Source organism: Leuresthes tenuis, unplaced genomic scaffold (assembly GCF_036924035.1).
Source record: "Leuresthes tenuis unplaced genomic scaffold, fLeuTen1.0.hap1 SCAF_4, whole genome shotgun sequence".
In the NCBI taxonomy this organism is placed as follows: Eukaryota; Metazoa; Chordata; class Actinopteri; order Atheriniformes; family Atherinopsidae; genus Leuresthes; species Leuresthes tenuis.
The window spans coordinates 34,003,873-34,030,083 of NW_027325358.1; the positions used below are offsets into that span (position 1 = coordinate 34,003,873).

Below are 26,211 nucleotides of genomic sequence, written 5' to 3' on the forward strand. Positions count from 1 at the left end.
TTTGTTGTTTTAGTGCTTTTAGACATGAGTGCTATATTTGACATGGTGGATCATGGTGTCCCAGTTTCTCGATTGGACTATCATGTGGGCATTAAAGGATCTGCTCTTGATTAGTTTATTGGTTTACTGTTTCTTATTAAACAGAAGTTGTTGGAGGGGGTGGTCGGTGGCTTAGTGGGTTAAGCAGACGTCCCATATACAGAGGCTAGTCCTCGATGCAGTTGGCCCCTGTTTGAGTCCCAAACTGGAGGGCCATTTGCAGCGTGTCATTCCCATTCTCTCTCTGCCCTGTTTCCTGTCTCTCTCCACTGTACTATCAATAAAGGCATTGAAAAGCCCCAAAAAAAACAGAAGTTGTTGGATGTTGTCAGAACCAGCTTCTTCCAGCTGAGTGCTTGTGCAAATGTCAAGCATTTGATTTATGTTAGCCTTTCTTTGGGTGTCAACCAGTCCCTGTTTTCTCATCTACAACTTGTCCAAAACCTGCAGCTCGACTCTTAACAGGCACACATGAGACTACATTGCGCTTGATTTGAATTCTTTGCACTGGGCCCCAGTTGATTTTAGAATTTTATTATCTATTTTTAAATTATTAAATGAGTAAGTCCCTTCCAACCTTGCTGACCCTTTAACTGTACACACTCCCAAGATATCACTGAAGTCAGTTGACCAGCTGCTTTTAGCCACACCAAGATGATTAAAGCACAGAGGAGATAGTGACACTGAAAGCTGAACAGGTCAAATTACTGCTTTGTGTACAAATAAAATATAAAACATTTAATCCCACTATGGAAATTTAAGAGCTGTGACCACAGTGGCTTTTATTAGAATGCCCACACTTAAGCTACTTTCCAGTGATAAGTCTGACAATCAGTAGGACACATAAAACTAAAAACTGAATGGAAAGCTACTTACAAGGAGAAGACTCAGATTTACAATGTTTTCCACACAACAATACAACCGTCGACACTGCACTGAGTAAACGCTCTCATCAAACAAAGGATGTTACATTAGCTTGTTCATTTCCTTGTTTTCAGTGCTACAACATACAGTACAAGTCATTTTTGAGTTTCAGTAATTCCAGAGAACCATTGTACATTGAACCCTCAGGACCCCCGTAGAGGCCAGCAGACCTACTATTTGCACTACTGATGGACAGCCAAAGATTAGTAAGAGAGAATTCAATACAAAAAAAAAAATATATATATAAATACGGTAACTAATATCATTAGGTACTGTACAACTGAATGCTAAAGAAAACAGCAATAATAGGATTAAAGGGCAATTTCTGCATCAAGTTCAAAAGAAAATTAATTTCTGCTGGATTTGTCTTTCAAAAAAAGTCATCAAATTTATACAGTTTCCATTACAGTTCCACTGTGGATCCAGTCTCAACACATCTTAATAAATCTTTAAATATGTTTACACAAAAAAAAAGGTGAACAAAAAAGATATCTACTGTATTTAATCCCCCCCCCAAAACAAACAATCAGTAAAAAAGGTAGTGCAGCAGACATTAGGCTACTGTGGTTGGCCAGCAATGGTTATGGTGATATCATAAACCTTTAATGTAGATCATGTGCACAAGATTTCCTATACAATTACAATTTAGTTACAATTGATTTGTTATAACCACAAGAGATATTTTCACTGGTTGTTTACACATTTATTTACTACGAGTAATTATACCATTTTTAATTTTCAATTAGATTATCATAGTTATCATAGCATGCTCAGCAGTCTTTACAAGTTTATTTTCTCACAGTGCCATGTCTTGTAAAACGACACTGGAAGACATCGATATGCAACTTAGGAGCTAAATGACAGGGTTATAGGAAAGCCATCATGCTTGTTTTCTTTCCGTTATGTTCATCTAATTGTTTTACACCACTATTTTTAAATATTATTAGAATTTATAGATGTCTAATGTCTGCTAATTCAATGGTTTTGTGTGGATAATTTCAAAACCCTCAACTAATCCAGTAGTTGTTATCAAATTAACTGAGTTCTTACACTGAAACCTGTTAGAATTCATTTGACTTTTACACTGATAAAACAACATTGTGTATTGGTTAAGAAGTGAAGTTAACTTATAATTGAAAGCTGTAAGGCTCAGAAGTTAATACAATTTATATTTGGGTTAATTTCCTAAAAATGCATTTACAATGTTATAATTTACATCAGCTAACTATTTACATATTTATGTTACACATTTATTATCTACAAGTGCATCTTTAGGACAGTTAAGATAGTCTGTTAAATCTGCCTTTCTGATTCACCTCAAGTTTACCTTATTTGAAGTCCTGACTTCTGATTGGTTAGTTCAGTCACGTGGGAAGTGCAAACAAGGAAGTAAAGATGTTATGTGTGGAACTGAGTAAAGTGCTGCTTGAAGAAGTTATGTCTCCATCCTGCTGTTTCTTCTTAGAAAGAGTGATCCAACCATCACACATCGAACCCTCACGTTACAATTGATTAGCTAGCCAGAGGTTTATTAACCCTGAAAGAAGGGTAACTCTGAGTTTTGCGTTTCACAAAGGGAGGTAACTTAAACCAGAGAAAGAGGGGTAACTCTTGCCTGTTTCAGAAAGAGAGGTAACTTAAGCTCTCGTTCAGTTACCGTAGTAACAGACTCTATGAACCTAACCTGGTCGTGACCAGGTTTTTCTCAGTAAACCTTGAGTTTCTCTCTGTCTTCGCCCTCTTTCAGCCACACACACCATTTGATTTCCTCATTTATTCATTCAGTCAGCAGGCGAGTTTTGGCGTAGTCTAGTTCTTCTAGTTCTAGAAGTTCATTAGGCACAGTAGGAGGTGACTTTTTTCACGAACATGGCATGTTCTTTTGACAACGATCCCATGGATGAAGGTGCAACATTACAGAGACATAACAGAATTAAATATTCGTTGGGAGATGGTTATCAGACCGCGCATAGATGTTATAGCATTTCCAGACAATTATCTTTTTGAGAGGTATCGTTTTATATCACAGTCCATCATTTACATGCACAACCTAATCTGTCCTTACATTTGCAACGTTATCAACCGTAGTCGTGCTGTCGCATCCCAGAAGCTATTGTGTGTTACACGTTTCTTTGCAAATGGAAGTTTTTTGTACAATGTCAGAGACAGCATATGCAATGATCACTTTAGAGTTTAAGTCACCATTATCATCACCACCACAGCAGTCAAATAAAGAGATAATACAAATTTAATTTGGTCTTCTTTATTTCTGTAGCATACTCGTGATGACCGGTAAAAGGGGGGAGACCCAAAGAAACCCTTTTGCTTTGATCTGTTAGGAGTGGTTTCAAAATAACAAAAACCCCTAATTTACAATCATGAGAAACAGGGTGAAAAAACATTCCAACTAAAGACCTTCCACCTTTGAAACATTCTGGATTCAGATTAACATGAACTGAGCCTAAGCTCATTGGCCACTTTGGAGGCAATGTTTTTGAAGGCTATGGATGTGCCAGAGATCCTTTTAAAGCGCACACCGTTTAGTGAGAGCCGGGGCAGTTTGCACACCTCCATCTCCCATTGGACCAAACTGTCCTGGCGGGCGTCACCATGCACACAGAACAGCATGTAGCGCTCACGCTGCTCATAGTCACAATTATTGGCATCCATAACCCTTCGTATCTCCTTCATCATTTCCCCCGGCTCCATGGATGATGTGGTCTTCATGCTCCAGGTGAAGCGCAGGGACCGCGGTTTTGACTCTCTGCCCTCCTCTTTGGGCTCCCCTGAGAAACTCCTAGAGGAGAGAGACAATCATTTGTTATACAGACAACTGAAACCCCAGGCTGTAGCTCTGAACATGGAGTCATCTTTATTGCATTGCATCTTTATCTACATTGTACAAAAATCTTTTATTATTGACCTGCAATGTTGTCTGTCCATTCAGTTAGTTTTATATGATTTATCCAGGTTGTAAATATCTGACAAGTAGTTGTGGTGAAAACTTAACTGGACTAAGTGATACATTTAATCTGGAAGAGTTGTTTCTTTTGAATATCTAAAATTTCCTTTTTTGTATTCATGAAATTAATAAACTATTACTCAATTATTTTTTTTCACATCCAAACACCATTGTTTTTTTTTGTCTGTTCTTCAGGGGAACTCAGTGCAGAGACACCATACATACTAAGGCACATCAGCATCATGTCAAAACCATGAACAAAGCAGAAGAGGAGAAACTAATTCCCTTTTACTAATATGTCTTTAAAATCAAAACTGACACCATCAGCTTTTAGTTATGTTCAATGAGGTTATTTTTGTTCCCAGTAGGTTTCACCCTTGGGAAATCAAAAAATGAATGTACTGTTTCAAAGGCAAAAGGTGTGAAAATTCTTTGCTTTGAAACAGCTCCAGTTCTCCTCTACACAAGCTCACTGTTGGCTACAGTACTTGGCAGGTTGGTCGTTTCTTAAATATTGAAGAACAAGAAGTTTTTCAGTGGATTTAAGCTGTCTCGCTGTCTTCTGTATTGCCATGCAATCTCAGACTTTATAATGCTGGAAGCAGAGCACAATATTTATGTTGAAAGAGTTGAGTCATTATTGTCCCTCAGTCTCTCATTATTTGGTGTGACACAAACATAAAACCATCATGAAATCCTTGGAAATTAAAACACCTCAGAAATTTAAGGTTACTAGATTTCATAGTAAACAGCTGACATTAAAGGGAAGATGTTAAGACTTGCCCTATCTACAAATTGAGTTGTATTAAGTCTGGAAGACACGTTTCACAGCTGCTTCTGACCTGCGTACAAACTTGGAGGTGATCTTGCCAATGAGGGAGGTGGAGTTGCCATGATGGGATAGACTGGGAGAGGCAGGCGGCCCGTTGTAAGTGGCAGGTCGACAATCTCTAATTTGACCGCCGTGGAAGGTAGAGCGGCTGGAGGAGCCCCGGGGAAAGCGAGCCCGTTCTGGTGTGGTAGTGCTAGCAGTACTGGTGACACTAAAGGCTGAAGGTGATGATGGGTTCTGATGATGGGAACTTGGGGTGGGAGGACAGCATGTTGTAACAACATTTGCATAAAATAACTGGTTGGTTGTAATTTGAATAAAAAACAGACTGTTCACCTCTGATACTCTGCATTGTCATCAATGGGAGGCAGGCAGGACTTCATGGGATGTCCCGAAGCTGACATGGACTTAACATGACGGGGGCGTGTGGAGGAGACAGGTGCCCGTAGCGATGGAGAGGGGGATGCAGATGGTACTTCAGGCAAACTGAAACACAGACAAACAGATCAGCCATTTATTTATTTGGAGAAATGCAGCATTAAAGAATGAAAGTATTAAAAAAATTAAAAAAACTTTTAGAATGCATCTCACCTGTAGTCCTTCCCGTTGGGAATACCACCTGAGTGGCGTTCAGTGTTGTTCCTCTCATAAACATACGTGTTTCTCCGAGTCATGTTCTGTAACACAGACAGACAGCTCAGTATGATCCAACATGACATAAAACTGACAGATCCAAAATGCTGCAGCCAGAATTATGATGATAACTAGCAGGAGAGATCAAATTTCTCCAATTTTGGCTTTTCTTCAGACTTTAGAATTATTCTCCTCACATATAAAGCTCTTAATGACCAAGGTCTGTCATAGGTTAAAGATCTCAAAGTTTGGTATTTTCTTAACAGATTACTTTGCTCTCAAACAGCAGGTGTACTGGAGGTTCCTAGATTTTCTAAAAGTATAATGGGGAGCAGAGCCTTCACTTATCAGGCCCCTCTCTATGGAACCAGCTGCCAGTTTGGGTTCAGGAAGCAGACACACTGTTTAATCTGTTGCTTTCCCTGGTTAAGCGACTTTTTAAAAAATTGGTTCCATAGGATGTGGACTCGTCCACCCATCCATTGTGTATACCCACTAAATCAATTTTTAGGGTTGCAGGGAGGAGCAACAGCCTATCTCAGCTGTCATTGGGCGAGATGCAGGGTACAGCCTGGACACCAGGGGCCTCATGTACAAAGGGTGCGTACGCAAAAAAATTTTCATCTCAAGTTACACACTTTTCTACAGTTGTTGATTCTTTGGCGACACTTAGAGGTGATGTTGGGAAACTGTTATAATAAATAAATGTGAGCACAATTAGTTCTCAGACTGTGATGTGCACATTTGAGACATGAACAATTAACACTGATGAACAATTAACACATCCCTGTGTCTGCAATTACATGAGTAGATATAAAAGCATGCACAAAGTGGTGCAATGCATACCATTAAAAACAATGGCTCCTTTAGTGGTATTGGAAAACATTGGAAAACATTGCAAATGTTGCAATTGGAAGAGAGCGTGTGTTCAGAGATAGAGAGGATTTGCTGGCACATGATGACAACTGGCTCATCAGCCACTTTGAGGGCAATCCTCCGGGAGTGCAACAGTGAGGAGCCATGCGTTGCTTGTGCCCACATTTGATGTGCACACTGGGGTTCCAACCGGGGCATTCCAGAGGGAGCTGGCCAACCAATTGTGACTGTGCCAGTCGACCCTGAGCCGAGCTATACCAGCTGTGTGGGACTGAATTATCTGCATCTCAGCTAGGTATATCAAATTCCCATACAATTCAGTTGAACAGGACAACATTAATACGCAATTGGAAGCAAGAGCCTGTTTTCGTCATGTAATCGGAGCTATCGACTGCACACACATTGCTATAAAAGCACATGATGGCGTCTTGTTCCATGTTCCTCTCATAGCATTGTTTTAGGTCTCCTCATTGCATCTGCCACTTGTAATTTTAGTTGTTATGGAGACAGTGTCTCAATTTTCTTTATGAGAGAAAACTTCAAAGAGGATCTGCTCAGTGTGACGCCTCTCTGCTTGCTCCTGCTGCTTACTGCTTTATTCGCTTTTAAATCATTCTACTTCTTACCAATAGTCTTGGATATAATTTTATTCTTTTTCTTTTAAGTGTATATTTGTAAAAGATATTAGCCCTCCTGTTTGCAAAGAAAATCGGACAGAACCCTGCATTATCAGTGAGCTGCACAGAGTGTGAGCGACTCTCTGTGAGGATAACACAGCTTGAGAAGAGGATTGAAACAAGACATCCAGATGGCATGAGGATCTTTGTCCACACAGGGTCTTTTGATATTCTGAGAAGGAAGACTGGCTCTGAGATCCTGAAGAAATACTTCAGACTGCTGATGGAGAGACTGTGTCACTATAGAGCACACTGTGTCTCCATTTCAGGTCCCATTCCTAGTCTTGGATATAATTTTATTCTTTTTCTTTTAAGTGTATATTTGTAAAAGATATTAGCCCTCCTGTTTGCAAAGAAAATCGGACAGAACCCTGCATTATCAGTGAGCTGCACAGAGTGTGAGCGACTCTCTGTGAGGATACCACAGCTTGAGAAGAGGATTGAAACAAGACATTCGTGCGAATAAGGAATTTATAGATTCTTTTATAGCTCCTGTGCAGGCTGTGGAGCCTTCATGTGCCAAAGGACTAACTCAGATTTTTCCACGCAGGATAACAGCTGATGTGGAGTCTCACACTGCAGACCTGGCTGAAACACTTTCCTGGATGTGTCCAAATGACACTGGAATATCTGGTGAAGCTCCCAAAACCCGACGGTCCGACTGACATCTACTGGAACAGTATTGGTGCCAAACCAAAGTCATCAACCCTAGCCAAGACCTGGTCTCATGTTGTCCGTCGCAGAGGTAAACCCAGCAGAAAACCTAAACCCCCAGCACTCACTCCACCACCTGAAGTACCATTGCATAATAGATACAATCTGTTAATTTCAAATACAATATGTGATGGTGAATGTAATGCAAAAATGAATTTAAAAAATCCCACAACCAAGGTGAGGACTATAGAAGTAATCGACACCTCCACACAAAACGGAATAGATATCAATCTAATTGGGGACTCTGTAACACAGTATGTCAGAATGGCAAAGACGGAAAATAGAACTTTTTCTGATACATCAGTCAGGGAACTGATAGATATCTTGCCGACCATTCTGTCTACACATCCAGATGGCATGAGGATCTTTGTCCACACAGGGTATTTTGATCTGAGAAGGAAGACTGGCTCTGAGATCCTGAAGAAATACTTCAGACTGCTGATGGAGAGACTGTGTCACTATAGAGCACACTGTGTCTCCATTTCAGGTCCCATTCCTACTGTGGGTAAAGGAATTTAACTTTTCAGCAGACTTCTTGGCCTGAACACATGGTTATCAAATGCATGCATCGCCCATGGGATTAAGCTCATTGATAACTTTAATATCTTTTGGAACTGTAAGGAGCATTTCAGACCTGATGGCGTGCATCCAAATCGAACTGGATGCAGATTACTTGGTGCACACTTACGTCATGCTGTTGGGACAGCATACCCAAACATGACTCAAACAGGACTCTCCTGTCCCCCCCGCCTGTTTTGGCCACACTTTGGCGGTGGGCAGCCATTCTCCGCTTCACATCCACCTTAATGTCGGATCACTTCTTTTTCACTTCTGCTTCTGCAGAAGGAAGAACATGCAAACTCCACACAGAAAGGCCTCACCAGGGGCCTCATGTACAAAGACTTGTGTGGATTTTCTTCTGAAACATGTCATACGCTCAAACCAAAATGCCCTCCAACGTACAAAAATATCCGGATGTATCAATGTGTGCGCACGCATGAATCCAAGCACATTTCTTTTGTACATCCCAATCAACGTGGAATTGAGCGCACATGTCGGAGTACCCGACTCCTCCCTGTCCACGCCCCTACTTAAATATGCAAATCATATTTAAATTAGCCCTCCACCTGCGATTCCTCTCTCTGCACGATCAGAAAATAAAGAAAAAAGAATGAGTAAGACGGAAAAAGAATAACTTAACGGAAATCGAGATGGCGGTGCTACTCTCTGAAGTGGAGGCCCGCAAAAATGTGCTCTTTGGCACACTGTCCTACGATATAAACAGCAAACATAAGAGGAGTGGGTGGGAGAGCGGGAGCGGGAGCGAGGCCTTTAATGCTGAGGCGTCTGAGAAGCACACACAAGCAGAGGTGAAAAACTATGGGTGACACTGCTCTGTCAGGGGTTTGGGTGTGGGAGTGTGGGTGACTCTGATTAAAGGTAAACATTTGTGTAACTCACAACAAACATGTTCATACAGTAACCAGAGCAGAAGTGCGCCGGGAAAAAGGTGAAGCTAATTATGACACTTCACACTTTACGTACGGGGTTATTAACATTTGCACACAGAGACGATCAGGGGCTTGTTAGAAAGATCTTAAGATGTTGTTTAACCAGTAAAAAACAGCAAGTTACTAACTTTAATGACCAACTATGATGCTGTGAAGATGGGATAGAAATTGGGGGCGCACACGCTCAATGCACGTCACGGGGAATAATATTAGGACAATTACACGAATAAAGTTACTCACCAAGAAGCCACCCATCACGCACAGTGCCAGCTTGTAGTCTGTTCCCAACAATTCTGTTACTGAATGTATGAATCGTGCGTTGAACCAGGCCACCCCCACAAAGCATTTGCGCATCACATACAATCTGTACATTGATGGAATGAAAATGTTTCCTGTTGATATACAAATTCATCATGTGATGGGCTTTTATAGCACTGTGTGTGTAGTCGATAGCTCCGATTACGTTAGGAAAACCGGCTCTCGCTTCAAATTGCGCTTCAATGTTGGCCTGTTCAACTGCATTGTGGGAATTTGATATACCTGCTGAGATGCAGATAATTCCTCCCACTCAGCTGGCATGGCTCGGCTCAGGCTCGACTGGCACAGTCCCAATCGGTTGGCCAGCTCCCTCTGGAATGCCCCGGTTGCTTAAACCCCAGTGTGCACATCACCTGTGGCACAAGCAGCGCATGGCTCCTCGCTGTGTTGCGCTCCAACGCCGGCCGCAGCTCTGCGCACAGTTCCAGGAGGATTGCCCTAAAAACGGCTGATGAGCCAGTTGTCATCATGTGCCAGCAAATCCTCTCAGTCTCTTAAAACACGCTATTTTCTAATTGCACTTCTTCTAATACCGCTAAAGCTGCCATTGTTTTTAAAGGTATGCACTGCAACACTTTGCGCATGCTTTTATATCCACTTGTGTAATTGTAGACAAGTGTATTAATTGTTCATGTGTCTCAGATGTGCACATCACTCAGTCTGAGGACAAATTGTGTTCACATTTATTTATTATAACAGTTTCCCAACATCACCTCTAAGTGTCGCCAAAGAAACAACAGTGGTAGAAAAGTGCGTACGACAGCCCTGCAATTTGCGTGAGGCACCGCACATTTCCACGGTCATTTCGCTCGTGATACATCTGATCGTTGACGTGAAAAAGTGTGTACGCCATTTTTTTGTGCGTACGTACCCTTTGTACATGAGACCCCAGGATTCGAACCAAGGACCCTCTGTATCTTTAAAGTACGTTGAGATGACATTTGTTGTGACTCCATAAACAAAACGGAATTTAAATTAAATGACAGGTGTTAGGGTTTTTAACATTTATCTCATGATATACCCTGTGTTACAATTACCTTACTGTGCCTTTAATTGTGTTGCTATGCTTTAATTGCATTTCCCACGCTATACCATATATATATCCTATATGACATATACTGCATTAGTTCCAGTCATGTGGCGAGGAAATAAGGGTGCTTGTGAACAAAGAGAGATGCTTCAGGACGGAGTCTTCCAGAGGTCAACCGAGTTCACCCGAGTTCACACTACAAACCAACAATGGCTGATTCACACTAGTTTATTGATGTATCTCTTTGTATGATTGTCGTCAAGGTCTCACACTCTAATTGGCAGATTTGCCTCCATTTGGAGATGCATACATAAACGACCGACGTTCTGACTTTTCTATGAAACCCTTTGTTTTTGTAAAGCTCTTCCCCCTTTCTTATCTCTGAATAAAACCAGGCTGCTGTAATGAGGGAGTCGGAGATTGTTGTAGGTTGCTTAGACACATACACCTGTGGCTGAAGCAGCGACGGTTCTCCCCTTTTGCAAAAGCTGAACTTTATATTGATCTCTTGTGTGGTTCTTTCTGTTTAAGGTGGGACTTCGTTAGTAGGAACGAAAAACCCCATCAACAGAGTTTGGCAGGTACTTGTATTTATGTTTTTCTCAAGGGTGCTCATGATCTGTGCAATCACTGTCTGATTTAACAACAGCAATATCTGTCGTTGAATTTTAACCTTGGTTAAAACCTGCAATTTGAAGTAGAACATCAGAGAAAAATCGGAATAATTTTACCCCTGAAGCTGTGGCAGACTTCCTGCAGTCTGGAGGTCCCATGGGTGAGGATGGCTCCTCCTTCTTTTCACTCTCCACACTGTTGGCATGACATCGCTTGGTGTTGGAGACAGGTGGGGGGATAGAGGGCGCCACTAAGACACAAAACACAGATGTGCTCTGAGATGTGTTGATAATAATCTGAATACTCTCACAGGAATTGTAGTATTATAGGTTTACCAATACATATAATCAATATATGTCACATAGAGTGAGAGAGATTAAAATATAAATATCAGTGTGATTAGACACAAACTTACCATGATCACTAAAACGCCGCTGCCTCTGTGTGGTGGTCACGTTGCGAGTGTTTGCAGGGGACTGACTGGAACCTTCAAGGTTGCTAATGGGTCGGGATCTCTGAACCAGGTTACAGCTGGAGAAAGACTCAGAGGAGACTTCAAACTAGTGGAGAGACAACAAAGGATTCTGAGTAGAAGTTTGGCTTATTTACAGACTGTGAAGAAGGTAACATTTTGGGGTAATCAGATAGCCCTTAAATGGAAATTTATGGTTTTTTTTCTCAAACTTTCAGCTAATCTTGGCTAAACTGGTTCTGAATTATGTTTGTAATGAACATATACAGATGATACTCAAAAGCCAGATTCTTAGAATAAAAAAAACAAGGGAATATTCTAAACCTCTGCAGATTTTCTCCCCAGCAGCAGATAAATTGCAGTCGCTTCGTTGTATTTCTGGCCGTCCAGTGCCTTCCTTACTTCCTCCTGAGAAAAGCCCATCGTTTCCATCAGCTCTGATTAGTCAGAAAATACACAGAACACCCAGCTTTGATTGAAGGGTAATAAATTATAGTCTAAAGCAGTGAGCATAACAGTGTCATCTACCAAAAGACACCAAAAAAAAAAGAATTAGTTAGACACAAAAAGGGATAAAGCCTTTGCCACATTTTGGCTTATGAGACCCAAATTGCCCAAAAGAGCCAAATTGATAAAAATAACAATGAAAAATCCAAACCTCATTTGTCATGTTTGGTTTCCAAAAACCAAGACAATGATGTTAACTCAAGGACCAAAAGCAATATTACTCAAACCAGTGGGTGACTTCACAGTGTCTTTGTCCAGCTTTTATAGTATACAACATTAACATTATGTAAAGGAAATAGCTGTTTTAGTAGTTTAGGATGTACTTGAATCATAAATACTAACATTAGCATGCCAACAAGATGCCAGACATTGATGTTAAGCAGTAGTAATGTTCATTATCTAATTATGTTAGGATGCAAGTATTTGCTAATTTGCAGTAAATCAAAATCCCACTGAGGCTGGTTGGAGCATCATTACTTTTGGAAAAATATAAATATTGACCTGATCTTAGCAGAACCAAAAAGTCAAAGTGCATTTACACTATATTGTCAAAAGTATTCGCACATCTGCCTTTACACGCATATGAATTTAAGTGACATCCCACTCTTAATCTATAGGATTTAATATGACGTCGGCCCACCCTTTTTAGCTATAACAGCTTCAACTCTTCTGGGTAAGAGTTCCACAAGGTTTAGGAGTGTGTTTATGGGAATTTTTTACCATTCAAGAAGCGCATTTGAAAGATCAGACACCGATGTTAGACGAGAATGCCTGGCTCGCAGTCTCCGCTCTAATTCATCCCAAAGGTGTTCTATCGGGTTGAGGTCAGGACTCTGTGCAGGCCAGTCAAGTTCTTCAACACCAAACTGTCTCATCCATGTCTTTATGGACCTTGCTTTGTGCACTGGTGCACAGTCATGTTGGAACAGAAACGGTCCATCCCCAAACTGTTTCCACAAAGTTAGAGCAACATCTCTTGGTATGCTGAAGCATTCAGAGTTCCTTTCATTTAAACTAAAGGGCAAAGCCCAGCTCCTGAAAAACAACCCCACACCATAATCCCCCCTCCACCAAACTTTACACTTGCACAATGCAGTCAGATAAGTACCGTTCTCCTGGCAACCACCAAACCCAGACTTGTCCATAAGATTGCCAGATGGAGAAGCGTGATTCATCACTACACTAAACTAGAGTCCAGTGGCAGTGTGCTTTACACCACTGCATCCAACGCTTAGCATTGCACTTGGTGAAGTATGGCTTGAATGCAGCTGCCATGGAAACACATTCCGTGAAGCCCTCTACATACTGTTCTTGAGCTAATATAAAGGCCACATGAAGTTTGGAGGTCTGTAGCGATTGACTCTGCAGAAAGTTGGCGACCTCTGCGCACTGTGAGTCATTTTACGTAGCCTACCACTTCGTGGCTCAGTTGCTGTCGTCCCCAATCGATTTCGTATCATATTTGTTATAATACCACTGACAGTTGACTGTGGACTATTTAGTTATATTTAGCGAGGACATTTCACGACTGGAGTTGCTGCACATGTGGCATCCTATTACAGTACTACACTGGAATCCACTGAGCTCGTGAGAGCGACCCATTGTTTCACAAATGTTTGTAGAAGCAGTCTGCATGCCTTGAATGGTGCTTGAATTTATACACCTGTGGCCATGGAAATAATTGGAACACCTGAATTTAATCATTCGGATGGGTGAATACTTTTCGAAATATGGTTTTACAAGAACACCAAAGTGGTGGCATGAATGAACCTTTGCTACTTGTGTGAAGTCCTAACTTCATTGACTTCAAATACAAAATGTTAATTTTACTGATTAGGCCTGGCTTATTGAAAGGTGATACTCGCATCAAGTAAATAATACTGTATTATGAGATGCTAAAGACTTTGAAAACAGTAGCCAGTTGTGTGTCTAACTTTGGTGACCAGCTCTACCAAATTAATCTACTTTGTATCTGACCAATGCGTTTGAGGTCACTGAAGTCTTGTTCAGGTTCAGTGTATGGTTTCAGATCTTCTTCCTTGTAGCCAGCATTCATCCATCGATCCTTCATGATTTGCTGAGGAACAGAGAGGAATGTTGTGATACAGGCAAGAACAATCATTTAGAAGAGACAATGGAAGAAACAATGATTTTTAAGTTGCTCATTTATCTTTTCTTCATGTTAAGGCACATCACCAATCTTATCTAGTTTCTATAGTTAATTTGCTGTGGATGGAAAATCAAGACTTGGCTGCTTCACAGAACATCCTCAAACAGGACTCTAATCAAAGGCCTTTATTATGAAGCAGATTTAGGAAAGGTCATTGACAGCTTTTGGTTGACATCAAGATAAGAGCTATATTTAGGACTTTTAAAAGTAGAGAGTTGAAGTTTGTAGAGTATTGGATTGTGACAGATTGGATTGGATTTACCTTCAAGCTGCTTCTTTTGCCCGGATTTAGGACCAGCAACTTCTTTAGCAGATTTTCACAGTCAGTTGACATGTAGAAGGGAATCCGGTACTTTCCTCTAAGAACACGCTCCCTTAGTTCCTGCACACACACAAACAGAGTCAGTGTACTTACATCAGTGAAAAGATTTTTAAAATGATCTAATTTTGGTGTTTCTAAATGTACACGTCATTTATTTCACAAACCTTGAATTTTAAATGCTATCTGGAGTACTGTAAACAAAAATCTTTTAAATAACGTTGCAGATGTTCAAGTTTTGAATGCCATTGATACCCTGTGCAACACAACAACAGCCATCTCATTTAATTTAGTAATGAAAAAGTTCATGCAAACTTTTTTTGGAACCCCAGAGCAATCTCAAAAGTTTCCAAGAAGTTAGGATGTTGTATAAAATGTAAATCAAAACAGAATGCAATGATTTGCATATCTCATAAAGTAATAACAATTTATCAGAAGTGAGACATTTTATTATTTCATGAAAAATATTGTCTCATCTTGAATTTAACATCAGCAAAATGTCTCAAAAAAGTAGGCAAGGGAACATCAACGGGCTGGAAAACTAAGCGCTACGAAAACTGTATGACTGAAGTGCCTTGAGATGGCATTTGTTGTGATTTGGTGCTATATGACTAAAACTGAATTGAATTGAATTAAAAAGAAACTGGAGAAACAGTTTGCAACTATTCACCACACTAGACTGTTTTGCATTACAAAATGGATAATAAATGAATTTTTAAAATGGATTTTATGTAAAAAAATTTACAAAAAATTTCTCTAAAAAAATTATTCTAAATACAAAAGATAAAACAAGAGTGTGTGCATATCTATTCACACCCCAAAGTCAATTCTTTGTAGTGCCATCTTTTTCATACCCTATGTCTCTATGAGCTTGCTGCAACTAGCTTATGGAATTTTTGCCCATTCTTCAAAGTAAAACTGTTCCAGCACTTTCAAGTTGGATGGGTTCTGCTGGTGTACAGCAATCTAACATAACACAGATCCTCAATTAGACTGAAGTATGATCTTTGACAGGGCCACTCCAACACATTTAAACATTTCCCCTTACACTACTCGAGTGCTGCTTTAGCGGTATGCTTAGGATCATTGGGCCTCATGCAAGAACCGTTCGTACGAACAGATTTGTTCTTAAGTCGTACGTACAAGTTATTTAAGAGAATTTGCACATTCACCAATGTTTTCGTATTTTAAGTTTTCTGTCAGGTTAGAACAGAATTTACGAGATCCAGACCTGTCGTTGGAGTCACGTAAAATAGTATGCTGTCATTTGAATCCAGTTTGCTTGACTAATTGATTGTATATTTAATTACTCTGAAGTAATCATAAAATTATAACTCATAATTATTCTGACATTCTGTTTGACTTAAATTATGAACTAATTGAAGGTTAATTTGGCTCTGTATATAACAAGGTCAATGGGAAGTGTAATTGAAACACGCCGATCAAACCCAATTCCCCCACATGTTCAGGTCCTCACCACCCATGGATTTTTGGCCACAGCAACTTTTCAGAGGGAGATTGGGGACAGACTGGGTGTGCACCAGTCCTCTGTGAGTTGTGCGCTCCCCTTGGTCATCAAAGCTCTCATCAGTTTATCACCCATGGTACATCAAATTCTCATCCACCGCTGTCGAACAAGTACAAATTAAGAGGGACTTTCATGCCATGGCTGGACTGCCAAACATAACCAGAGCAATAGACTGCCTACATAGGCATCATTCAAAGCACCCTTGCCGTTGTGGAGCACACTGAGCTGAAGGCCAGGTGGGTGTGTCTTGATACAGTGGGAGGCAAACTGGTCTATAGCCCAGAGAAGGCATGCCAGATTATTCTGGTATGCCGCGTTTTGCACAATATTGCCATGAACGAAGGTCTCCTACTACCTGAAACAGCCCAGGCAGACCAGAAGGTGTGGTGCCAAAAGATCCCCTTCATGGACCACCCAATCAAAGTGCCATCATGATGAGACAACAACTAATTGGCCATGGCGAGACGTTTTTTTTAAAGCCATTTTCATAATCAAACCATTTCTTCTTCATTTCGGTGACATTATGAACTACAGGTGACACGGAATTAACAGCACTTGTAATTGCTTTCATCGCTTTAGCAGATCCTGCAATTCCACTGCTGACACTGCTAAAAATGACAGATTTTCCTTTTTGGAGAGATCTCCAGCTCCTTCAGGGTTACTTTTGGTCTCTTTGTTGCTGATTAATGTCCTCCTTGCCTGGTCTGTGAGTTTAAAGGGGAATTCCGGTATTTTTAAACCTAGATCTTATTTCTGGCTTGAAATACGTTTATCTACTCATGAGAACAGTTTGGTGAAAGTCGGCGTCCTTTGGAAGATATTCAGATCACTCACGATCCGTGTATATCCATGTAACGGGAAAGAGCAGGGCATAGAAAATACAGCCTCTAAATATCTAAATAAGGCATTATGTGTCTTTATTTCACTAATACTTTAACCCAAAAGAATGAACAAACGTCTACTATAGCTCTGTTAGCTCATAGGTGCTGTTATGTGGCTACTTGAGGCTATAGCAGAGCTAACTGGAGCCAGCTGGAGCACAGCTTATTTACTCATTGCTCGACAGTCGGATAACTTCACACGGAGTTTGCTACTGCTAGTTTTGTGCAACATGGCAGGATATTTATCAGATTTTGACAACATGAACGACGACTTACGACATCTTACGATGGACGTTCTTACCGGAGTGAATGAGCTGTGCTGCAGCCATGCGTGTCAATGAAGTCGTCCCAGTATAGGTGTGAGTATAATTCCCTCCGTTAGCTCTCCAATAGCTGCAAGTAGCCACAAAACAGTAGCTATGTGCTAACAGAGCAATAGTACGTGTTCATTCATTCATTCGTCTTCAAGTATTGGTGAAATAAAGACAATACCTTATTTAGAGGCTGTATTGTCTATCTATGCCCTGCTCTCTCCTGTTATATGGATATACGCAGATCTCGAGTGATCTAAATATCTTCCGAAGGATGCCAACTTTCACCAAACTGTTCTCGGTGAGTAGATAAACGTATTTCATGCCAGAAATAAGGTCTAGGTTTAAAAATACCCTTTTAAGTGGGCAGCCCTTTCTAGATAGGTTTGTTGTAGTGCCATGTTTTGTTTTTTTCCCATCTGTGTTGATGCTGTAATAATAATAATTCTTTCAACCACCCAAAACATGCACGTTAAGTTGATTGGTGACTTTAAATTGTCCCTGTGAGCTTAAATGATTGTTTGTATCTACGTGGCCCTGTAATGTACCCTGCCTCTCGCCCAATGACAGTTGGAATAGGCCCCCCTGCAACCCTAAATTGGAATTAAGCGGGTGTAGAAAATGGATGGATGGTTGGTTCTTCTCCACAACCTTTTTGGAGAACTCCTTGGTCTTGCTACTACATGCTGTTGCTTGCTTGCTGCTGCCTGTTCATTAGTCGTGATGCAGACTCTGGGGCTTTCAGAATATATACTGAGATCATGTTGCATGTAGATTACTAATTATATGACTTCTGAAGGTTTGTTGTTCCAGTTCTAATTTAAAGACTTCTCAGCAAAGGGATGAAAACATATGTGCGCACTACTTGTTGTTGTTTTTTCATCTTTTAGAATTTGTAAAAAAAAAAGCATATATTATATTTATCACCAATGTGGACTATTTTTGAAGATTTATTACATGAAATCCACAAAAAAATCTATTCAAATTACAAGTTGTAGCACTAAAAGAAAAGAAAAAAGGCAGGAGGGAAAATGGCAGGAGGGGCAAATACTTTGCAAGCCACTATAATGAGGTCAATTAGCAACAGCTCAGAGAGGCAGAGTTTCCCTGAAGTAAAGATGGAGTCTCAGCAATCGGCAAAGTTAAGAGCTTTTGAATTATTGAACAATTTCAGCATAATGATACTAAACGTATAATTGTGAAGACTTTGAATATTCCATTGGCTGCAGAATACAAAATATTAACAGAATCTGGAGACATTTCTGTGAGCAAGGTATCAATATAAGAAATCACTGCAAGGGTTCAGGAAAAACTTGCAGATATCATTGTCAGTTAACATAGTTCATAGTGCCATCCACAAATGTAGGTTAGTCCTCCAGACTAAAGAGAAGAGTGACCATCCAGCTTGTTATTTGCACTCAATTCTGAAATGGCAACTTAGACATCTTGCAAGGTATCAATATACTTCAGTAAGAAAAACTGCATCTATTACAACAGCATAGCTTCACAGTAGAAGAGTCTGGGTACTGGACTGGCCAACCCACAATCCAGATTTTTCACCAACTGAAAAATTTAAAACATCATGAAACACAAAGAAGACCTAGGACTGTTGAGCAGCTAAAATTCTATATCAGACATGAATAGGCCTCTCCCAAAGGCGGGGTAGCTGATCTCCTCAGTTTCCAGATGTTCATGGACTGTCAACAGCGAAAAGGCGATGTTGCATACTGATAAAAATGGCCTTGTCTCAATTTTTCTACTAATAGTTTTACAGTCACTTTTGAGCACACCAATAACTGTTTAAGATGAAAATATAATATTTAGTATAAAAAATGTTTGAGACCATGTTTGTATAGATGTAGTGGGCTCAGCATGTGAGTCTCAGGATGTTCAGACTAGATGAAAGAGTATCCCCCTATTTACTTACCAAAAAGAGGGGTTTTGGTATTTCCTCACCAAGTCTGAAATACTAAGCAAATATTTCCACAACAATATTTCCCTGACTTTTTGCCTTTTTTAGCGCACAGAAGTTGATGTTGTTGTAGCACATGTGTTTTTTCTCTAAATATGCGCTCCTTACATTGGGCAATGATTTCTCCCAGGTAGTGACAACCATCGCCAAAAAAAGGAACATGAACTAAGTGGCTGCTAAAAAGTTGCTCTTTATTAATCAAATACAAAGGAATTACTTAGGGTGCTTTCAAAACGCAAAATAGCATACATTCATGGGATGAGGGAAGTAAAATGTTCACAATGCAATTATTGAATGTGACTATTTTATTGAGCACAGTTTTAATCTGCAACTACTTTGATTAAACAAACAAACAAACAAGCACACACATAGAATAATCAAACACTCTCTTGTCTGAGCTTGTTATAATTATTTTTAAAAAACAGCCAGCTGAGGCATACCTTGTAGAATATTTGTGAAGTAGCACATGAAGATCAGCTTTTGTAAAACATTGATTTAATGATAAAAATCTCAAGTTTTCATGCTGTTCAACTATACAACACTGAACAGTATTTCTATGTCTACTTTTATCTAACCTTTAGGTTCTGTCCATCGAAGGGCAGGGAGCCACTAACCAGTGTGTAAAGAATCACCCCCAGACTCCAGACATCCACTTCCGGCCCGTCATACTTCTTCCCCTGCAGGGTCACAGAACTAAATTACCCAAAATCCCACTACTTAATGACTTCACTCTGCTGCATTTTCACCTCTTAATAAGACTGATCTTAATATGTGTAATTGAGAAAGAGAGTAAGAGAGAAGAAGAGAGGGTACTGGAAGGGTGGTGGGAGGTGCGCGGTGTTCACCTGGAAGAGCTCAGGGGCAGCATAAGGAGGAGAGCCGCAGAAAGTATCCAATTTACTGCCCAATGTGAATTCATTACTGAAGCCAAAGTCTGCTATTTTAATGTTCATATCGGCGTCAAGCAGGAGATTCTCTGCCTTAGAAAGAGACAGAGAAAAAAAACAACAACACATGATTTACCAATAACGTAATGTTACCTCTGATAAACAAACAACAAAAAAAAGATTGAATTCATTGTAGAGCATTCTCCATTAAGGTACACACTGAGCTGAGCTGACTTCATCATGCTTCTCACATGGCTCGATCTCATCAAACATTCTCCATTTTAAGTTAGTCTTATTTGATCAAGTTCAAAGTTACCACACAAACTTAGCGAGTTCAAGATATTGAATTTTTTTTTTCTGATTCTAATTCAAAGGTTATTAACTTAAATATTACACAGACTTTCTGGAAAATTTCACCTTAAAAGTTTTTTGTTTGTATAAACCATAATGCTGCTTTATGAAAAAAAGAAAAAAGACAACAATTTAAACCACATACATACAACAGAACACAAAATGAAAATATGCCTCATCAACTTAAAACACACCCATGTCTGACAATAAATCATTCTAATGCAGTAAAAATTGCACAAAATAGGGAAGGTGGAACAAAAATAAGAAATATTAAGGACCAAAAAGGTAATATTTTTAACAGTAGTTAAATCATCTAAGCCTTTAATAAATGAGCTCCTCTTTTATTTATTTATTATTTATTTATGCTTCTAGTGCCACAAAAAAGGATGAATCTGGAAAATAATAACAAAATAAATCGAGGAATATAAATTATATCAGTAATAATAGTTTCCACATATAGAAATAGATATATTTTTTTAATTTTATGTAAATTGTTCATATTCATATTTTTTAAAAGTTTGAATCTTTTTACAATGTAATTTATTTATTTTCAACCTTTTATTTTTCCTTTAATCTTGTCCCTTTTTTCTAATTTATTCTGTTAATTCCATTGTCACTGCTGTACCTTCAGCTTTGTCCTGAGACAATCATGTTTGCATGCAGTGGAGCCTCAAAACATTTTTCATAGGGGTGGCAGATGGGGCCACTTAAATTCTTGGGGTGGGACACCAAAACTAAAAGTCATCATTTCAGGATTTTATTATACTGTTCTGGTAAACAGGCTACTAGAAAACTATCAGAAATACTTAAGGAAACACCTACTGATATACTTGGGTTTATTGTGTTACATTTAATGGTACTAATGATCTAATGTGCATAGACTAACAGTACAGTTAACATTTTGAGTTCCACAACAAACTTTTTTTTTATTGTGTTATGTATATATGCTAGGTGATTCATTGTTTTTAAAATAGGTTAGTTATCCTTTTCCTTAAAAAGACACATACAGCTTAATTTAAAGGTGTACATTTATTGTAATCAAATCAATTACTGGGAAAAAGAAGGTACTGGTAGATACAAACAGAAGCAAGTACAGAAACACTCATATCTTTGCTCTATGTAACAAGACTTTCCCACCAGGGATCAATAGTCTTTCTGATTCTGATTACCAGGCTATACAGTATGTTTAACAAACACTCATATCTTTGCTATGTGTAACAAAAAGATTTACAGTTACAAGAAGAATTTCCCACCAGGGATCAATAGTCTTTGATTCTGATTACCAGGCTATACAGCATGTTTCAGAAAAGTTTTATTCGCCTGTTGCTGTGTTTTTTGGCAAACACATCCACAAAGTCATCAAGATTTATGGCCCATAGCCCTTCTTGTTTCTACACTTAGCACACCCAAATTGCTTAAACGCTCATCAGTCAAGCTGCTGCCCCCGCGACCCGACCCCCAGATAAGCGGCAGATGATGGATGGATGGATGGCTCATCAGTCATGGCATAAGAAGTATCTTATGGCAGTTTTGATTAACTTTAGCATAGAAAAACTGCGCTCACAGGATGCAGTGCTCACAGGTAAAGCAAACATCCTTATATGGCTCCAGAAAGACAGTGAGCTCTGTTAAATTCTTTGGTGTTTCCTGACCTCTAGTTTGTTTCCTCTCAAGAATTCGCTTAAGCTGGAGGATCTCATATTGTAGATCCTCAGTGCTGTAGTTGTTTTGTGAGGCAAATGGAAACACTACATCTTTCTCACAAAATGTGGGACTGCAGGGATTGAAGGCATGTATTCCTTTCATTATGACACAATTTTCTTTAGAAAATCTTCTCTTCACCTCAGAGAAGCACATCAATAACTGGAATGAATGAACCTGTCCGAAATGACTCCATCTCTGTGCTGACTTGTCTTTAGACTATTGGAATGAACATGTAATGCCCTTCAAGCCTAGAGCTTGGTCTGACCTGACGGCCTGGAGGTGTAGCACTGATGTTGCAATGCTCAGTAAGAGTTAGAGTATTGTCCCTGATGTCATTAAAGAGAGAGCTCTCTCTGTAACTCTCCAATGTGTCAACAAGAGAGTCAACAAGTGTGACAGCTGTGCCCAAATCGAGTTGTGGGAACTGTAAAATATCTGAAAGATATTTTATCTCACCAAGAACACAGGTGAATGTTGCAAGGAGGCTAACAAACTTGAGATCTATTTGGGCTAATAAACCTCTTGCCTCTATTGCTCTGTTGCCATTTTGGTCCTCTGATATTTCTTTTAGTAGAGTTATGATGGCTGGCAGTCTGTCTCTGAGTGTCTTGCAAGCATTATACCTACATGCCCACCGTGTCTCCATCAGCCTTTGTAACTCTCTTGGGGGCCCCTGAAACATCTCACTCTGTACCTCAAACCATCTTTGGTGCACATATGACCTTGACACAATTGTTTATCATGCCCAAGGTATGTTGCATTTCTTTGACTTGTCATTTTTCTTTTGACCATGGGATTGTGTTTGGCTAGCAGTTCCATAATAGAGAGAAGATTTCCTTTATTCTCACCTTCTGATTCATTATGTGCTCTGTGCAGGGTTTCTCCAACAATTTTAATGTACTTTCTAATTTCCGTCACTAATTTATTATTTTCTGCATTTAAGGAGGCTGACAGAGAGAATGTGCTTGCAGTGGACTTTTCATACTCTGCCCATGCTACCATCACATTAGTATGTGCTTCAGATTTGGCATGGCCTAAAAGTACTCCATCTTTGAAGGTTGCCTTTTTCCAATTTTTAAACCCCTCTTCAGATGTAAATACTGAATCACCTGAGGAGGGGAGACTGAAGTGCTGGCAGGCATAACAGTAGGCAGAGTCTTTACTCTGAGAGTATTCCAGCCATTTATGGGTGTTGTACCAGTCTTTAGAGAAGCACCGTCTTCTGTCCCCTTGATAGGTTTGAGGGAAGTTTGTTTGGAAGTTGTGGCTGCTTGGGCTGCTCTGCTCTTGACTGGGAGATATCTATGATGAATGAATCCGTTATTTTGACATTAAAATAATTAGAATGGCAGTAATAATAATACTTAGCCCTTCTCCATAGTAATTATCAATTATAGCTACAATAATAGCCTATAGGCATTTCTATTCAGACTAATCAAACTGAACTACCAATAAACATGAATCAAAAATATTTAAGTGATTATGGCATGATTTGAAATTTAATGGAAACACACTATAAACATACATTTCTCCAGATGACGTTACTATCTGGCCGAGCCATCAATTTCATTATTAGGGCCACACAGTCATAACTTCACCTGTTGGTCCAGGAGCAGGTCGAACACCTGCTTTTGCTGATTCCTGCCTCACTTCTGTGACCATTGTTGGTGCTGACTGTTACTGGTCTGCTGCTTTCTGATGCTCTTCCTGGTCACTGTGCTCTCTTAGTGATGCTGGCTGTGCCTGTGTAACCTTGGCATGCTGCTCTGTCTGTTCCTCTCCTCCATCCTCCTCTTTCTCCTCCTCACTAAGCCTCTGCTGCTCCCCTGTCGGCTCTCTCTATCGTACTGTACTAATTTTTTTCTTAAAATAAGAAGAGATTTCTGTGGACTTTCTCGTCATTTTCTGCAAATTGCCATAACATATACAAGCAGCAGCTAACGTTAGTTACATAACTCAGTTTCAAATGTAAAAAAATAAGTCAAAAGGCTTCTGTAACAGGTGCTGTATACAGCACCATTCGCCACTAATAAAGCCCTTCACGACGCATACTCCCCCTCTTCTGTTACTAAAGAAATTTATGACTTACTTACTCACTAGTAGTCTTCTCCGTCTTCTCTCGTCACTTCTTTTGAGATCAGTGACCGGTCTCACGCATGCTGTTAGAGCATGCAACAGCTGAGTGACTTCCTGGGCCTGTTCATTTGACCCAAATGATTTCGGATGAAACGCATAACTGACGATAGAATCTATGTGACTGGCGAGTGGGGTGGCCAGCAAAATTGTAGGGGGGACCGTGGCCACTCCTGGCCACCCCATGGTGGCGCCACTGTGAGCATGAATTACCATAAATTCCGGACTATAAGCCGCTACTTTTTTCCCAGGCTTTGAGCACCGCAGCTTATCATACGGTGCGGCTAATAAATTGTTTTTTTTTCATGCCGCCAAAAACATTTTACTTTGTAACATTGGACCAATAAAATTAACGAATAGTTCACAATGAAATTGTACTAAATTGTACGATAAAGCAAACACACTGCTAAATTATTGTAAATTGGTCATTTGTACTCACTTTCAACATGGAAAACAAACGAAGAAATGCATATGGTGCAGCTTTTAAACTAACGGCGATCAATCTGAGATTAGATTGTGAGAACGACAACAAAGAGACTGAAGTGAGTGACAAAGTTCTGAGGCTGTTCAATTCGGACTCTGAAGAAGATGACTTTGATGGTTTTAGTGCACAGGAGGAAGATGAAGAAGGCGATCAATGACTTTTCCTGGTAGGTTACTGTTTTTTTTTTTTTTTTTTTACCAGCCTTGTTACAGGCACTGTTCGAAAGAAATGCACTTATGCCACATATTTGTGCATTACAAATTTATTTAAGGTAAAACCATTGGTGTTACGGGCACAGTTCGGAAAAAAAAAACATTTATTTGTTTATGTTACCATACACATTTAATTAAAGGTTTAAAAGTTTTCCGTGTAACTACTTTCTGTGTAAATATCTCATATTACAATGTGGACACCCGCGGCTTATAATCCGGTGCGGCCTATACAAGTACAAAATGGATTTTCTTTTTAAAATTACAGGGTGCGGCTTATATTCAGGTGCGCTCTATAGTCCAGAATTTATGGTAGATGCTTCCTGTTAATGAGCTACGCCTGGTGTAATAGAAATATGCTTGATAGATTGCTTATGTCATTTAACCGCGCAACAAATTCTGTTTCTGAACACATTTTATCCAAGAAATAAACACTAAAGATGCAGAATCTTCACAATCTTCACTTTGTTCTGACTTAATTTATTTCAACTTTTACTTATTTGCCTATAAATTTTCACATTTATCTATTTATTTCTGTGTATATGCCCTACTTTACTTTCTCTCTTTTCTAGTTATTCTTCATTGTGGCACTTCTACGAAGCAAGATATATCCATTTTGAATTTTATTTATGTCCATTTTAAAGACAAAAAGGGATGCAGAACTGATTTCTACTGGATTTTTAAGATAGAAAAAAATTAAGAGAGACATGCATTCATTTTACACAGCTGACACTATAATGTTTGTTTTTTACATACCTTGAGGTCACGGTGTACAATCCTCTTCTGGTGACAGTACTCCACTGCTGAAACAATCTGACAGAAACACAAGGTTATGCAAGAAAAACTAGTTAAAAGCAGTTCCACATCATACAGCTGTCTGTAGTCAGCCATCTGAGACTGTGTAATGCTGTTTGGAGATTTTCCCCAAAACAAGGCTAGAATATTAAAGTGTAATTTAATGTTTATCCCGAAGGTGGCACCAGAGGAAATATTCTAATGATGGGAGACTTGCAGGTAACTAAAAGCTCCAACAGTAATGTCCCATGACCCTCAACAGAGGAAGTAGAAACACAAATAGGGCTTCCTTTAGACTTCCTTTTGACTTTTGATTCTTTTAATCAGTGTTAACAAACTGAATGCACAGGAATTCAC

The 26,211-nt window shown here is 39.6% G+C and overlaps 1 protein-coding gene across 3 annotated transcripts in view; it reads right to left on the reverse strand.

Annotated features, from left to right (window-relative positions):
* Nucleotides 1–824: 824 nt before the first annotated feature.
* mark1 (MAP/microtubule affinity-regulating kinase 1) overlaps nt 825–26,211 on the reverse strand; it is a 45,325-nt gene continuing 19,938 nt past the window's right edge. The window contains exons 7-19 of one of the 3 annotated variants that reach the window (XM_072383551.1): nt 25,816–25,872; nt 23,343–23,535; nt 20,137–20,267; nt 19,867–19,968; nt 14,543–14,662; nt 14,088–14,187; nt 11,928–12,040; nt 11,547–11,691; nt 11,248–11,381; nt 5,349–5,434; nt 5,094–5,243; nt 4,768–5,007; nt 825–3,760 (exon numbers count right to left, since the gene is read on the reverse strand). In XM_072383551.1, the coding sequence (XP_072239652.1) occupies nt 3,409–3,760; nt 4,768–5,007; nt 5,094–5,243; nt 5,349–5,434; nt 11,248–11,381; nt 11,547–11,691; nt 11,928–12,040; nt 14,088–14,187; nt 14,543–14,662; nt 19,867–19,968; nt 20,137–20,267; nt 23,343–23,535; nt 25,816–25,872 (1,923 nt within the window). In that variant the 3' untranslated portion in view covers nt 825–3,408. Of the gene's footprint in view, nt 3,761–4,767; nt 5,008–5,093; nt 5,244–5,348; nt 5,435–11,247; nt 11,382–11,546; nt 11,692–11,927; nt 12,041–14,087; nt 14,188–14,542; nt 14,663–19,866; nt 19,969–20,136; nt 20,272–23,342; nt 23,536–25,815; nt 25,873–26,211 lie in introns of all 3 variants that reach the window. The other 2 variants (XM_072383552.1, XM_072383553.1) reach the window with 2 other exon arrangements.